This window comes from Microtus pennsylvanicus, chromosome 1 (genome assembly GCF_037038515.1).
Source record: "Microtus pennsylvanicus isolate mMicPen1 chromosome 1, mMicPen1.hap1, whole genome shotgun sequence".
NCBI lineage: Eukaryota > Metazoa > Chordata > Mammalia > Rodentia > Cricetidae > Microtus > Microtus pennsylvanicus.
In genome coordinates, this window is record NC_134579.1 from 212577408 (window position 1) to 212594378 (window position 16971).

The following is a 16971-nucleotide window of genomic DNA, read 5'->3' on the forward strand; positions in this document are numbered from 1 at the left end:
TGTATACTTGTCCCCAGCTCTGCCCGGACTGAGCAAAGTTTTCTTCAATTGCAGCCAGAGCTGTGCGGACGCCAGCGGAGCAGCAGGATGAACACATTCTCCGACCCCGTGGTCATTGTCTCGGCAGCCCGGACCGCCATAGGTGGGTGTACCCGAATAGTGGCCCATCGGTCTCTCTGTAGTATCAAGTGTCAGGCACTGGTAATCTGAGCTCAGCAGACTTTGGGCAGCCCTGGACTTGGAGAAGCATTAGTTTAAAATGCATGTGGCCCCTTCCTCCTTCTCTGCCATCCTCAGTGTTCCCTCGGTTCACACGCCTTCTCTCTCCCCCATTCCGTTATAGGCTCTTTCAAATGGTGCCCTGTCTACTGTGCCTGTCCACGACCTGGGGACAGCTGTCATCAAAGAAGTCCTGCAGAGGGCCAAGGTGGCTCCAGAAGAGGTGTCCGAGGTCATATTTGGGCACGTTTTGGCGGCAGGTAACTCCTCAGTAACCCCAGGACAGGTCGGGCTCATTAGAAACACACCATTTATTTGCACATGAACACACACACCACCGGACAGTTCTTGTCTTAGAGTTCCCTGTGCCAGGAGTCCTTCTGTCCCTCCTCCTTTACAAGCTTCTTCCCTGAGTGATCCCAGACCACCGACCTGTGCCGCCTTTGCATTGTTAGAAGCAAGGCCAGCCTGGTGCATAGGAGAGTTCGCATGACCCTCCCCCGCACCCCTAAAATGCCACACATTGGATCAAAGCGTGTGGGCCTGGCACTGTGCCAGCAGCAGGAAGGATGGCTGTAGCAGAACAGGTATGTGCCTGTCCACTTGTCACGAGATAGGTTGTTCCTCACCCGTGGGAGCTTAATCACTCCCTGGAGGGAGACAGGAGAGCCTGAGAACCCTTCACTTTAGCTTTGCTTCCTGCTGGGTTGTAGACCAGTGACCCTGACCATTCCGTGTTGATAATAGACATGGGGTCTGGGTGTGTAGCTCAGTGGTGACGTATATGGTTAGCATGCGTGAAATCACGAGTTCACCGTCTTGCCATCCCGTATGTCCCTCGGCATACATCTGAACTGATTGTAGAGATTTGATTATTAGTATTCACAACCAACTTCTGTTCTTACTCTGCCTGGGACCTCGCCCATCTGCAGGTGTGCAGGCTGACTATTCCATGTTTTCTGAATGGGTGTTTTGCCTGCATATGTGTCTGTGCACCACTTGCCTGCCTGGTGCTGGCAGAAGCCAGAAGAGGACCCTGGATTCCCTGGAACTGGAATTACAGATAGTTGTGGCTGTGAGCTGCCAAGTGGCTGCTGAGAATCAAAGCTGTCCTCTGGAAGAGTAGACAGTGCTCCTACCCACTGAGCCGTCTCTCCAGCCTCTGAATAGTCCATACATAGAAAGCTACTTATTTCAAAATTAAAAACCACCAACAGATTTTTAAATTTCCAATATATATATTGAATTTCAGGTATATTTATTGAATAGTCAAATGTCTGGAGGTTGTACATAATGTTTATGATTTTGTACATGAAACCAATCTCGTGCATCCCATGTAAAGGGGACAGGATGTCTTTAACAATGACCTAACCCTGTTAAGCACCATCATTGTGACTTCCACCATGGCATCATTTCAGCGTGGGAAAGTTCGTGTTGCCCAGCCTGGTGATACGAGGGTGTAACCTAGCACCCTGGAGTCTAGGGACTGAGCACCACAAGGCTGAAGCCAGTCTGAACAGCTAGCAAGACCCTTTGTCAGAGAAGAAAAGGGACAGGAGGAGAGAGAGGGGAGGCTTGGGGGTGACACTGTAGGGAGTGGGAGCCCCCAGCATGCACAGAGCCTACCCCCGTGCACCAAGTTGAATCCCGGCACTGTGAGTAGCAGGAAGTTTCATGTTGTGGAGCATTGATGACTCTGAGACTATGACCGCTCAACCTGTATTTTCTTTTTTTGAGACAGGGTTTCTCTGTGGCTTTGGTTCCTGTCCTGGAACTCCCTTTGTAGACAAGGCTGGCCTTGAACTCACAGAGATCCACCTGCCTCTGCCTCCCGAGTGCTGGGATTAAAGGCGTGGGCCACCACCGCCCAGCTTCAACCTGTATTTTCTTATGGTCTTTTCTTCTTTTTGGTTTTGTAGTTTGTCTTGGATATTTTTCTTTCTAAAATTTTAAAATCAAGTTTACCGACTGATTTTTGAGGGGTGTTACAGTGCATGGATGAGGGTGAAGGACAGCTTGTAGGAGTTGGTGTGCTTCCCCCCCACTCCCCCATTCTCCCACCCCCTCCAACACACACACACAATACAGGTCCTAGGAATTAACTCAGATCGTCAGGCTCAGTAGCAAGTGCCTTTACCCAGTGAGCCATCTTGCCAGAAAGTTTTTGGTTTGCTTCTGGTTTTTGTTTTTTAATTTTATTTATTTATATTTTATGTATGAGTGCTCTGTCTGCATGTGCACCTGCAGCCAGAAGAGGGCACCAGATCTCATTATAGATAGTTGTGAGCCACCACGTGGATGCTGGGAATTGAACTCAGGGCCTCTGGAAGAGCAGCCAGTGCTCTTAACCATTGAGCTATCATCTCTCACGTCCCTTGGTTCTGTTTTTGACTTTAGACTATCACGCAGCCCTGGGCCACTGCAAATTTAATGTGTAGCTAAGGACGATGACCTTAGGGTCTCCCGCTCTGTCTCCACTACCCAAGTGTTCACCATCACACCAGGCTTGGAAATCGTCTTTTCTGAGCCCCTCTGTCAACTTGTCCTTGTGGAGCCTAAAGTCTTATTTGAGCCACACCACTTTTCATGGTCCCCCAAGGCTCAACTGTGATGCTATTGCCATGGTTCTGCCTGTAGTCAGCTGCTCCTTCCTCCCTCCTTAAAGGCCTTCTCACGTGTCAAAGGACATTCCATCACCTGTTTTTCTGTTACATTCTTCCACATCGCACCAGCTTCTGCAGGATTTCTCACATAACCATGACAAAGCAAAGCATGGCAGTGCTCACTGGGGACCCATGAAGTGTGTGTCTTAGGAAGCCCTGTGCCAAAGCACCTCCCCTTCATTGCCTCACCTAACCCTGTCCCTCTGCCACGTGGATCCTACATTCTCCATCCCGTAAAGGAGTGAATGAAGCTGAGACGCCCACACTCGCCGAGGCCACAGTTTGAAAAGGAGCAGGAACTTGAACACAGATCCGTCACGCTTAAGCCAAGACATTTCCCCAAGCACGTTAGAAGGATCTTACCGAGTGACCACCGTGTGCTGAGCACCGGAGCTGAGGGGTGAGCACTGTCTGGGCCAGGTCTCCAGGACGCAGCTCATATTCTGCTAAATGGTGGCACTACCTACCACCTTCACAACTCACGTCTGAGCTCCAAACCCTGAGGATATGGAGTATAAAATATACTGCATTTTAGAAATGTTTTATTTGATTAAGTATTTATCATTCGTTGTTATTAAAATGAAGGAAGTTTAGGGCTAGGCCTGGGCACATGCCTTTAATGCCAGGACTCAGGTGCATGAGGAAGGCAGATCTCTGGGAGTTCAAGGGTAGTCTAATGTAATAATTCCTTCAGTAAATAATACCTGTGCATGTTAGCTTTACCTGCAATCTGAGACAACCTAAGGTCACCTGGAAGAGTCTAAACAAGGAGGAACTCCTGACATGGTTGATCTGCGGCTTCTCCCGAGAGCTTGTCTCAGTTGTTTGAGGTGGGAAGACCCATCCTGAACATAGAATCCTATCATAGCTGTTCCCTGGGCTGCTTAAGCTAATGAGAGCTGACTGGGCATTAGCAGCAGGAAGCAGGCAGCGTGGTGCCTTTGTTTCTCTGTCTCCTTGACTGGCTGGGATGCAGTTCGGAGACTGAGCTTGTGACATGGTTTCCCCAGAAGTCCTGGGCTGTGGAAGAGAATTGTTCCAGTCAAATAAATAAGCCGAATGAGCCTTCCCTTCCCGAGTTTGTCTAGATATTTTATCACGGCGCCAGATATTTACCCACTAGACTAGAAATTGCTATCATGTTGCCTTTGGGAGGAGGTGGAAGACTTAGGCTGAAAAATCCCCTTCTATTTGTAATATTTAATGGACCGTTTTGGGGAAAGCTTAGAAAACAGTAATACTGTAAGAAATGCGGACAATGGATGCCTGGCTCATGAGAGATCGGAGGGGAGAAGAGTTTATTATGAACTGGGCCCAAGGCCACTCATGTGATATTTGTTTGCTGATCAGGGTGGGCCTGGAGAAACAGCTGTGAGCAGAGGTCACCTGCACCGCTGAGATGAAACCCCCTGTGTGTCCCCAGGGTGGGCACACAGAAGCTGGCCCAAGTCAGGCCAGGCCACATCTGGTGCTGCAAATCAGACTTGGCAATCTAAGAGTAATTGATTTATTTTTTTTTATTTTTTGAGTCAGGGTTTCCTCTGTGTAGCTTTGGAGCCTGTCCTGGAACTCTCTCTTAGACCAGGCTGGTCTCGAACTCACAGAGATCTGCCTGCCTCTGCATCCTCAGTGCTGGGATTAAAGGCGTGCGCCACTGCCTCCCGGGAGTCTGGTACTAGTTTCGAAAGCATGAAAATGCAACTGTGAGGTGATCTGGAGAGCACGTGAGGCTTGGCACTTTGTGGCATGGTCAGAGTCTTTCCAGAAAGGCTCTGAGAGGCAATTATTGATGGTGAAGCCTCAGGTGGGATGGGAATCCACGATACTGGAGATGCCAGAGTTGTGGGATGCCCACTGACAAGGGCTGCACATAGGGAAGGAGCAGCAGCAGCAGCAGCAGCAGAAAACCTTGCAGGGGCGAATGGCAGAAAAGCAGACTGCCCAAGCCCTTTGCATCCCAGAAGCTTATCTGATCCTGAACCATCAGGTTTTGAGGTATACTGCTAGACTTGTGTGACCGCTGTTTTTGTTGTTGTTTTATTTTTGGTTTTGGAAGGCAAGGTTTCTCTGTGTATCTTTGGCTGTCCTGGAACTTGCTCTGTAGACCAGGCTGGCCTCAAACTCACAGAGATCCTCCTGCCTCTGCCTCCTGAGTGCTGGGATTAAAGTGTGCACCACCAAACCCAGAAAGAATATTTTAAGTGTATAATTTGTTTTTTATTTTTAGGAAATCACTGTTAAGTGACTTTAGACTTTTAAAGAGACTTTGGACTTTTAACACACTGGAGATTTTGAAGACTCTGGACTTTTAAAGTCGCACTACATTTTATAGTACAATATTAACCTGAGACATTAGAGACAAGGGATAAAAAGTTAGGGTTTATTTTTTTTTTAAATTAATTTATTATGTATACAATATTCTGTCTGTATGCCTGAAGGCCAGACCTCTTTACAGATGGTTGTGAACCACCATGTGGTTGCTGGGAATTGAACTCAGGACCTTTGGAAGAGCAGGCAATGCTCTTAACCACTGAGCCATCTCTCCAGCCCAAAAGTTAGGGTTTAAAAGTGATTTTTTTTTTGTGGCGTTAACAACAGTGGGTTGTGCTGGTTAGTTTTTGTTTTAGTTTGGGGGTGTGGTTCTTCTTTTGGGGATGGGGATGTATTTGTTTGTTTGTTGAGACAAGGTCTCCTGCTATAGCCTTGACTGTCCTGGAACTCACCTTGAAGACCAGGCTAGCCTAGAACTCACAGAGATCCAACTGTCTCTGTCCATTTCTGTTTCTTTAGAGCATGTGAGTGTCTCTGTGTGTGTGCGTGTATGTACATATATGTGAGCATGTACGAAGGCCAAAAGAGGGTTTTGAATCCCCTATCCTAGAATTACAGGCAGTTGTGAGTTGCTTGACATGAGTGCTAGGAACAAAATTCAGGTCCCCTCAATTAGGGTTTATGACTTCTTGACCCATAGGTTTTTGACCAGGTTTACATTACCAACCATGTCTCCTGGCGAAAGTATGTTCCACTTCTGTAGGGCATCTTTGTTCAAACTTCCTTTTAAAACATGCTTTTTAATTAACTTACAGAATAGTGGGCTTCCGGAAAGGGTTTTCATTCATCCCCTCCTCTCTCCCATTATCCATCCGCATCTCTGTACCCCAGTACTCCCCCTTTTACTGTCCTATCTATGGCTAATAGCCCCTCACTCCTTCACACGTCTTCCTCCCCTCCGCTCCTGTGTCCTTTCTAACTTCCTGAGCTCAACAAATTAAACTCATACATCTACGAATCCACAGCGCCATCTTCCACCCTCCTCTTGGTGAGGAGTGTTTCTTGGAGGTAACAGAGAGTGTCTGTTTTTTTACACAGTCTACTAGTCTGAGTCTTTTGATTGGGGGATTGAGACCATTAATATGCAGTGTTATTTTTGAAAGATGCTCACTGGTGCCTGCCTTTTTGTCGAACTTTATTGTTTTTGTTTGTTTTATTTTTCTCTTTCTCTTTCTCTCTTGCTCAGTATTATTCTAGCTTGGTGTATTCTTTCCTGTGGATGCATGGGTGAATTTGTTTATCTCTTCTAAGTATTTTTTCAAGTATGCTCTGTAAAGTTGGCTTAGTATCCAAAAATTTCTTCCATCTATTTTTGTCATGGAAGGTTTTTTTTATCTTTTTTTCTATTATAACATATAGTTTTTCTGGGCTTAGTATTATAGGTTGGCAGTATTTTATCTTTCAGAACTCGTTATATATCTTTCTAAGCCCTCTGGCTTTTATGATTTCAGCTGAGGGGGTTGAAGAGATAGCCCAGTGGGTTCTTCCAGAGGATCCAGGTTCAATTCCCAGCACCACATGGCAGCTCACAACTGTCTGTAACTTTAGTTCCAGGGGATCTGACACCCTCACACCAACGCACACAAAATAAAAGTTAAAATATGATGTGGGAGGTCTTTCTGTCTATGTGTTGCTTTTATTGGTTAATGAATAAAGAAACTGCCTTGGCCTGTTGATAGGGCAGAACTTAGGTAGATGGGGAAAAATAGACTGAATGCTGGAAGAAGGAAGGCGGAGAGAGAGAAGCTATGGAGCCACCGCCAGAGTCAGACATGTCGAAACTTTAGCCAGTAAACCATAGCCTCGTAGCGATACACAGATTACTAGAAATGGGTTAAACTAAGATGTAAGAGTTAGACAGTAAGAAGTTGGAGCTAGCTGAGCTATGGTGGCACACGCCTTTAATCCCAGCACTCGGGAGGCAGAGGCAGGCGGATCTCTGTGAGTTCGAGACCAGCCTGGTCTACAGAGCTAGTTCCAGGACAGGCTCCAAAGCCACAGAGAAACCCTGTCTCTAAAAACCAAAAAAAAAAAAAAAAGTTGGAGCTAATGGGCCAAGCAGTGTTTTAATTAATACAGTTTCTATGTGATTATTTCAGGTCTAAGCTAGCTAGGCAGCTGGGAAGAAAAGTGCCCTTCTCCTACAAAAATAAAATAAAGCAAAACATTTTAGTAGAGTAATCACGTGTCATTCTGATGCGCCCACCTTCGTGTGTGACTTGGTGCTTCTCTCTTGATGTTTAGAGTTTACTTTCTCTCCTCTGTATATTAAGTGTTTTCATTGTAATGTGACAAGAAGTGGTGTGGTCTGCTTGGTGTCCCTAATGGCTCCTTTACCTGGATTAACATCTCTTTTCTAACTCTTGGAAACTTCCTGTTATGATTCTTTTGAAATTCTTTTCTATGCCTTTAGAATGAGATTTTTCATCTCTGCCTATAACCCATGAATGTGGTCTTTTCAGTCTGTTGCACCTGTCTTGGAGTTCTTGTCTTTGTCCTTGCTGGACTGTGACAGTTTCTCTACTTGGTCTTTAAGCCCAAACTGTCCGTCTGTCCTTGGTGCACTTTATCACTGAGACTTTATAGAGGGGTTTTCCCCTGATTTTTTTTTTCAGATAGGATTTCTCTGTGTAGCCCTGGCTGTCCTAGAACTTGCTCTGCAGATCCACTTGCCTCTGCAGAGATCTCAGAGATCCACTTGCCTCTGCCTCCTGAGTGCTGGGATTAAAGGAGTCCACCATTGCTCAGCATTTGTTTTTAACTTAGTACACTTTTTATTTCCAGAATCTCAGGCTGCTTTTTTTCTTCATAGTTTCTATCTCTTTGTTGAATTCCTGTTTCATATTATCCTTCTCCTTTCTTGTTTCTTTCAACCATTTGTTTGTGCTCTTGGATATGATTATAACATTTTATGTCTGGGGTTTCATTTAACTTAATTTCACCAGATACTGCTGTTTTAGGGTTGATTTTTGGAGGACTTATGTTGTTGTGTTTATGTTCTTGTTGTTGTTTAGTGTTGTTTTTTGAGGCAGGATTTCTGTGTGTAATCTTGGCTGCCCTGGAACAAGCTCTGTAGACCTGCTCCTGCCCGCTAAGTGCTGGGAGTAAAGGCAGGTGCCACCACCACCTGGCCCTCTCTTTTTGACTTGACTGTAACCTTCTGTAGCTTTAACAGACTCTAAAATCTATGGACTGACCATCTCAACCTTCCCCTCCCAGCTGCTCACCTCAATTTTTTTCTTGCCAAAGTTAATCTAATTCTTAATTCTCATCCACACTACTTTTTCAAAGTCCATCTAAATACTGACTTCTTCCTGCCTGTGCTCTCCTTTCAAAGTCTGTAACATTTAATCCTTATCCTTACCCACCCCTTTCCCTCCCACTCCTAATCTTATTCATTGAAATCCAGTACATTCCATAGTATCTTTGGCTATTTGTTCTCTGAGTTATTGATGTCAAAGGGCCCACTGTTGTTAATTGGCTAGTATGATAATTGCCTAATGATACTATTAAACATCTCTTGTTAGTCTCCCAAGGAATAATATAAAGCTTTTGTCAAGCATCCAGAGCTTCTGATCTGAGGAATTATTTTCTAAACTACACACTCAACACTAGCATATCCAAGTACCACTTGAACATTACAAATACTTCAACTGAAAGAATATAGATGATTTAAAAGAAAAAAGCGAGCAAGCCAAGAAATGATACCAGATACCTAAATCTCAAGATAGGAACATAAAAAACTTGGGAGGCGGGCTGATCTATGAGTTTGAAGTATCTACAAAATGACAATCAGGGCTACACAGAGAAACCCTGTCTCCAAAAGAGAGAGAAAATAGGAAGAGGAAGAAGAGAAAAAAGAAGGAAAGGGGAAGGACAAAGGAATATGAGGGTGGTATCTAAGATGTGTCCAAAGAGTATCGTGAAGTATAGCATACTGGGTGAAGAAACACAAACAAAAGGCCTAAAACCTACTTGAGCAATGTGCAGAAAAGCAAAAGCATCGTGAGCTATGCAAGAATCAGTGGAATAAGAGAAACGAATTCCTAGGGAGTGAACGGCCGGCCCAGCGGAGCCTAGCTGAAAGGTAAAGCTCTCAGGTCCTCTGGTTCCATAAGAGGGTTGCCACAGAGAATGGGAGCCTCTGGGCTCTGCAGCCTCAGTCTGTGCCGGCAGGGGCGATGGTGAGTCTTTTCCTGGTCTCCTCCCACTCAGCACTCCAGGCAGCCTTTCCTGGTTCTGAAGATCCTGGGCAGGTGAAGAGCAGAACTTCCCCGCCTGCTGCTACTTTTAAGTATGTGTTATATTCCATCTGAGGACAGTCCCCTCAGTTAAGAAAGAGAGGCATTTATCAGTTCTGATATGTGTGTGTGTGTGTGTGTATATGATATGTAATATACGTATGTTACTTGTAGATTTTATTTACTTATTTATTTATTTTTGGGTTTTTTTCCAAGACAGCATTTCTCTGTGTGTAGCCCTAGCTGTCCTGGAACTCTCTTTGAGCAAACTGGCCTCGAACTCAGAGAGATCCACCTGCCTCTGCCTTAAAGGTGTGCACCACCACCACCCAGCTATTTTCTATATTTTAAAATATATGTATGTGTACATGAGTTTAAGTACTTGAGAGAAATGCCCACAGAGGCAAGGAGAGGGCGACAGGACCCATGGAGCCAGAGTCACAGGGCTGTTGTGACCTGCACTGTGTGGGTACTGAGAACAAAACTCAGGTCCTCCGCAAGGCTGATAAGGACTTTTAACCACCAGACCCCACCCCACCCTTCCTTTTTAGACAGTCTTACTAGGTAGTGCAGGCTGGCCTACAAGTTGTTATGCAGTACACGCTGGTCTCAAACTTTGTGTACAACCCAGGAGAGCTTTGAACTTGTGGTGTACGATCTCCTGCCAAAGCTTAAGGAGTCCTGTGACCCCGACAACAGCCTGATTCTATATATAGGTTGTTACATGCGCTTTTCTCGTGGTATAATAAGTTATAGCCCCCTTTATTCCTAGGTATCATATGCTATGAACCTGGGAGCAAGTGCTCGCCATGTCTGAATTATGCCTTGTGTTTACAGTCATGTGACCGGCTGGCTGTCACCCTTGGTCTCGGTTACATTTCTTGCCGAGTAGGAGGAAAAGTCTGGCCTCTAGAGAGAAAGGTCTTAAGGTTCTGTCTTAAGGCTTTGGGAACTTGCTTGTGGAGGAGGAAGCGTCTCGTTGAAACACCTAGGAGTTGCACAAGGTGTTATCTGTCCCAGGTGGAGTGGCAGGGAGGGAGGGAAGCAGGCATCTGTGCTCTGTGAGAACTTAGCTGCCTGAGGGCATTTAGCCCACACTTGTCCCCCCATCTTTTACTTTCTCCTGATGGCTTAGAGGCCTCCGTGTTCCTTGTTCCAGGTTGTGGGCAGAATCCCACTCGACAAGCCAGTGTGGGTGCAGGAATCCCCTACTCGGTTCCAGCATGGAGCTGCCAGATGATCTGTGGCTCAGGCCTGAAAGCCGTGTGCCTTGCAGCCCAGTCCATAGCCATAGGTGACTCCAGCATTGTGGTTGCAGGAGGCATGGTTGCATGAGCAAGGTAAGTGCAGAGGGGCTCACCATCCTCATCACCTAGGGTTCGTGTGCTGCTGACGGACACACAGAAAACGACTCAGCCTGGAGCCCTGCCTGAATGTCCATTGTTCTCCAGGTTGGATGGGAAATGAACAACAGCTCATCAGCCAGGCAGTGGAGCCAGGGTGTGATTTTTCTAAGCTGTTTTTCCAGAAGCATACAGTGTTTTCTGAAATGAACCCCCAAAATTAGCTGGTTGCTGTCTCATCCCTGCTTACTATGTAGCCAAGGCTAGCCCAGGAATTGTTACATAGCCTAGTCTAACCTTAAGTTCTTGCCTCTCCAGCTCTGCTTTCTGGGCGCTGTCTTATATACATGTGTGTATTTACACATACATATATATGTTTGTATGCATGCATGTATGTATGTGTATATGCCACTGTGCCAAAAAGAAAACTTTTTAAATTTTAGGGTATTTTCCAAGTATCTAAAACTAACTTTCTCTCTCTCTTCCTTTATTTGTTTATTTTGCTTTCTCTGTGTAGTCCTGGTTGTCCTGAAACTCATTCTGTAGACCAGACAGGCCTAGAACTCACAGAGATCCACCTGCCTCTGTCTCTGCCTCCTGTGAGCTAGGATTAAGGGCGTACACCACCACCATCTGGCCAAAGCTTTATTTAAGGAGTTGTCTTCTTTAAAACTTTAAAAGTTTAATGCCAGGCAGTGGTGGCACACACACTTAATCCCAGCACTCAGGAAGCAGAGGCAGATGGATCTCTGTGAGTTTGAGGACAGCCTGGTCTACAGAGTGAGTTCCTGGGCAGCCAAGGCTGCTACACAGATAAACCTGTCTTAAAAAAAAAAACAAAAAACAAAAACGGTGGCGCACGTCTTTAATCCCAGCACTCGGGAGGCAGAGGCAGGTGGATCTCTGTGAGTTCGAGGCCAGCCTGGTCTACAAGAGCTAGTGCCAGGACAGGCTTCAAAGCTACAGAGAAACCCTGTCTCGGAAAAACTAAAAAAAAAAAAACAAAAAAAAACCTCCAAAAATCCAAAAATGTTTAAAAACTCCTTTTGACCATGCCCAAAAGGTTAATAAACATGTCTATTACATGAAGAACACTAGAAAGGTGACGGTTGTTTCACAGGCAGGTGACTAACTTCTGAGCAATATCAATCCCTACGAAGGTGACCACAAGGTCATTGCAGCCACCTGAATCATCCAGATTTATAATTCAACTCCTCTACTTATTATCAAAGAATAAATAGTAGATAGTCCAACAAAGGAGTAACTGCTCCTGACTGATATCGTGGTTAGGCCCCAGATTGCCACCTGAGATGCTGTCAAGTTTTTCATTTCTGTGGTAGGTTGTTTCCCATCATGCACTGCTATCATTCTCCTCTTCTCTAAAAATAATAACAATAACAGAGGCTGGAAGTGGTGGGACACACCTTTAATATCAAAAAAGAAATGGTAATAAAATAAAGTGGGCACATGCCCCTTCCCCTAGGCAGGTGGAGGTCAGAGGACAGCTTCTGGAGCAGAGTCTCCTCTTGCACCAGGTGGGTTGTGGGGCTTGAACTCAGATCATCAGACTTGGTACAACTGCCTGTACCACTGAGCCATCTCACTGAAACTCCGTTTTCCTTTTTTTCAATCTATCTATCTATCTATCTATCTATCTATCTATCTATCTATCTATCTATCTATCTATCTACCTATCTATCTTCAAGATAGGTTCTCTGGGTAGCCCTGGCTGTCCTGAAAGTTGCTCTAGAGACCAGACTGGCCTCAAACTCAGGGATCTGCCTGTCTCTGCTTCTCAAATGATGGGAATAGTGGTGAGCACTATTAATGCTCTGTTTATTTTTCCCTCTTTTAGACAGGGTCCTATGTACCTTAGACTTGCCTATAACTCCTCATGTAGTTCAGATTGGCTTCAAATTCACAGAAATCTACCCATCACTGCCCACACAAGGGCTGACGCTACCCTTTTTTGGAGAGATGGATCTAAATGTTCTTTAAACAGAGTGGTCAGTGGAGCTCATAAACTCTGCTGTTTAAAATCCCTAGTTCATATTGGATTGAACTCTAGAGACAATGCCCCACAGCTGAAAGTCCTAGGGCAACTGAACTCAAACAGGTCAGGTAGGATTCTGTGCAGCTCCAGCAGCCTGTTCCTAGACACAGATCATCAGTCCAGGTTACAGCACAACCCCAGACAGTGTTCTACTTTAGACTGGGAGCCAGAGCTCAGAACAGTCCACACAAATACTCGAGACCATGATCCACACACACAGCACATGGCACCTGAGCAGGACAGAGGGAACAGGAGACAGGCTAGCTTGTCTTTATGTTTTCCCACTGTGAGGAAGTGTCCAGTGACAGGTGGCCACTTAACCTTCTTGCCATGGCCCTTGGTCGGGAGGAACCCCAGGGACCAGACTTTGTTGATCTCCTAGAGGGTAGAACACATAAAAGACACCCATGGTGAAGCATGCCCAGTCCCTGCTGTTCAGGAGGCTGAGACTGAGAAGCACGTGAGCCCAGAAGCTCAGGACCAGCCTAGATCACACGGCAAGGCCTTGTGTCAAAAATCAAAAGAAAGATCGTGACCAAGGGTCATGGAGAGCTGCCCCTCTCCAGGAGGTTTGCCATCCTGCTCCGTCTTGCCAAGTGCTGTCCTTGAAGCTGGCACTGCAATGGAGCAGTATCTTCTTCCTGTTGAAGCAGCTCCAGGGCTGACCTTGGAAGCCACTGGTCGGAGTCCTAGTGAGCTCAGCCAGTAGGAGGAGGCTGAAAGTCACACACAATAGATGGAGTCTTTCTGGTCAGATACAGTTACAGTGCAGACCTGGACCTAGGGCTGTTGTGTGTGGTCAACAAACCAGTGTTGTTATTCCCAACAATTAGTGTTGTTATTCCCAATTTAGAGGTGGGAACACTGATGTCCAGAGCTGCCACTTAAATGCATGGCTTTTGTTTTGTTGCTTCTTAAAAACAATAAGCATATGATATTATGGGTTTAATTATGTCATTTTCATTCCTAGATATCATTGTACTTTTCTAGATATCATTGTATGATTGACTCACCTCTGTGGACTCCTGGTCCATTATTACCCTTTCCTTTGTATGCTGGAAGGTAGAAAAACCTTCTGTTCAGAAACCCTCCTCTCAGTTCATTTGGAAACCTGACTGTTCTCCCTGTGGGCCTTCTGTCTCCTGTCCAAACGGACATTAGATGTGCTGGAGCACTGGAGAGCGGTGGAGGGCTGGTACTGTCTGACACGTGCTCCAGCCCAGCTCCCAGCGTCATAGTCAGGGGCCTCGCAGTTGCCTCTAATCCAGCTCCAGGGCATCCAGTTCCCTCTGGCCTCTTCGGGCACACATAACATTTCTTTCTTTCTCTTTTTGGTTTTCTGAGATAGCGTTTCTTTGTATAGCTTTGGAGCCTATCCTGGAACTCACTCTGTAGACCAGGCTGTCCTCGAACTCACAGAGATCTGCCTGCCTCTGCCTCCTGAGTGCTGGGTTTAAAGGCGTGCGCCACCACCACCCAGTTTACACACAACATTTCTTTTTTTTTTTTTTTTTTTGGTTTTTCGAGACAGGGTTTCTCTGTAGCTTTGGAGCCTGTCCTGGAACTCCCTTGGTAGACCAGGCTGGCCTTGAACTCACAGAGATCCACCTGTCTCTGCCTCCCAAGTGCTGGGATTACAGGAGTGCGCCACCACCGCCCGGCTTTAAACACAACATTTTTTAAAGTAGGTACATGATTGGGGTTTTTATGCCATCACCTAAGGTAATACTTGTCTATCTAGGAGGAAAAAGTGGAATCATTAGGACTTAAAACCCAGAATGGACAGGTTTGAGGGAGAAATGGAAACGGGCAAGTATAGAGGAAGAGATTCCTAAGAGGAGGCAGGTGGGATGGTCTGCTAATGCCAAAAGGTTTCAGGCCCTGACCTGGGGAAGCAGGTAGTGGGGAGAAGGGCTTGATGGGTAAATGAAGAGGGAGGAAGTCAGGTCCAGACCATTCATAAGGAGAGGATAATGACCACCAAGTCTAACCTGTTCTCACGTCCGTTTCCAGGCCCCTCACTTGGCTCACCTGAGAGCAGGAGTCAAGATGGGTGAGATGCCGCTGGCTGACAGCATCCTCTGTGATGGCCTTACAGATGCGTTTCACAACTATCACATGGGCATCACAGGTAAGGCTGATGTGGCTGCAAACATTGGCTTAGAAAAGGTTCACAAGAGCATGTGACTTGAGGTTCGTAGTGTAGGCTGTGAGTCTGAAGGCTGTCCCGCTTAGCTGTTATGGTGTGGTAGTGAACAGGTGTTCACCTGGTGATCTGTCTGTCTGTCTCTCTCTCATGTGTGTTTTTGTGTGTGTCCAACATGGGATCTGGGAAAGTGAACTCAGATCATCCACCTTGGCAACAAGTGTCTTTTTTTTTTTTTTTTTTTTTTTTTTTACAAATCCACTTTTATTTATTTACTTTTCATTGGTTTAAATCCGGGATGGGTACAGCATCACACGGATTCTGTGTCCAATGGCTTTTGCAGGAAGGTTGCTTCGGAATTTGGCCCGGACCATGCCACTGTTTCCATGGGCCCGGGTTACTTTCCCCCAGATCACTCTGGTTTTGTTTGGTTTGCCTCCAGGTGTCACTGTTTTGTTCTTTGCTTTATACACATAAGCGCATCTCTTGCCCAAGTAGAATTCAGTTTCATCTCGGGCATAAACGCCTTCAATTTTAAGGAGAGCCGTGTGCTCTCTCTGGTTCCGGAGACCTCGCTTATAGCCAGCAAAAGTGGCCTTGCACCACAGCCTTCCAGACATACTGTCCTTTAGAAGTCCTGTTCCCAGCAGGCCTCCACAGGCGCCAAGATGGCCGAAAGAGCAACAAGTGTCTTGATCCACTAATCTGTTTCAATTGTCCAAGAAAGGTTTTACTTTCTTTCTTTCCCTCCTTCCCTCTCTGCCTTTTCTTTTAATTAAGACAGGGTCTTATCTAGACAGTTGTCCTAGTGGAATTTGAACCAGGATACCTCGGAACTCACACCGATCCACCTATCCTTGCCCCCCAAGTGTTCGAATTAAAAGTGTATGCCACCAAGTATTGCCAAGAAAAGGTATTTTTTCATTTTTCATAATGTAATAATTCTCAGATGTTGTATAATATTGCTTTTCTTTATGCTTTGGAACATTTGTTTAATGATGCAAAGATGTGTTTGATTAAATAAAATTCACCTGTGGTCAGGAGGCTGCCTCAGCAACTAGCTGACAGGAAGCTGTAGGGAGGAGCCCGATAGAGAAGGGTTTTTAAGGAGGGGTGAGAAGCAGGAGAATTTCTTGGGGGATGTGAGGTGAGCTAGGTGAGCTGATGGCTATGCAGCCTCTCTGGGGAACAGGATTCTACCTCAGCCTTTGAATCTTGAATTCTTTAGAGGTGATGTGGGAAGTCCTTCTATATATGTTGCTTTTATTGGCTAATGAATAAAGAATCTGCACTGGCCTGTGATAGGGCAGAATTGAGCTAGGTGAGAAAACTAAACTGAATGCTGGGAGAAAGAAGGCAGAGTTGTGAGATGCCAGTAGACCAGGCTGCCCTCCAATGCAGAGATCCACACCTGCCTCTGCCTCCCAAGAATGGAATTAAAGCATCTGGCTTTTTCTTAAGAGTTAATGGTACAATAAATAAACTTTGAAGATTAGTTAAGAAATAGTATTGTTGTTAAATTTCCTGATTGTTTAAAAAAGGTTTTAAAATCTATTCTTGTGTGTACTTGGACACACAGGTATGCAAGTACCAAAGTGCATGTTTGGAGGTCACAGGTCAGCCTGGGGGGCACAGGTCAGCCTGTCGTAGTCAGGTACTCCCCCACTCTGTGGAATCCAGGTCTTCAGTTTTGGCAACAAGCATCTTTATCTGTAGAGACATATCACCAGTCCTGATTCTCTTTTCTTTCTTTCTTTCTTTCTTTCTTTCTTTCTTTCTTTCTTTCTTTCTTTCTTTCTTTTCTTTTCTTTTCTTTTCTTTTTTTTGTTTTTCAAGACAGGATTTCTCTGTAGCTTTGGAGCCTGTCCTGTATACCAGGCTGGCCTTGAACTCACAGACATCCACCTGCCTCTGCCTCCCTAGAGCTGGGATTAAAGGCGTGCATCATCACCGCCTGACTTTTTTTTTTTCAGTA

General features: G+C 45.6%; 2 protein-coding genes across 2 annotated transcripts in view; one reads left to right on the top strand and one right to left on the bottom strand.

Moving 5' to 3' along the window:
• LOC142832847 (acetyl-CoA acetyltransferase, cytosolic-like) overlaps nucleotides 1-16971 on the top strand; it is a 21678-nt gene continuing 4707 nt past the window's right edge. Inside the window, exons 1-4 of the mRNA XM_075943662.1 lie at nucleotides 1-159; nucleotides 344-479; nucleotides 10614-10780; nucleotides 14864-14981. Coding sequence (XP_075799777.1) covers nucleotides 88-159; nucleotides 344-479; nucleotides 10614-10780; nucleotides 14864-14981 — 493 coding nt within the window. The 5' untranslated portion in view covers nucleotides 1-87. The remainder of the gene's footprint in view (nucleotides 160-343; nucleotides 480-10613; nucleotides 10781-14863; nucleotides 14982-16971) is intronic.
• On the bottom strand, nucleotides 15231-15677 carry LOC142842598 (large ribosomal subunit protein eL33). Its single transcript, XM_075959298.1, has one exon. The coding sequence runs from the start codon at nucleotides 15614-15616 to the stop codon at nucleotides 15284-15286; it is 333 nt and encodes a 110-aa protein (XP_075815413.1). The 5' UTR covers nucleotides 15617-15677; the 3' UTR covers nucleotides 15231-15283.

Bases quoted from the DNA above. Each gene is read 5' to 3' on its own strand.
- LOC142842598 (XM_075959298.1), bottom strand. From the start codon at position 15,616: ATGTCTGGAAGGCTGTGGTGCAAGGCCACTTTTGCTGGCTATAAGCGA.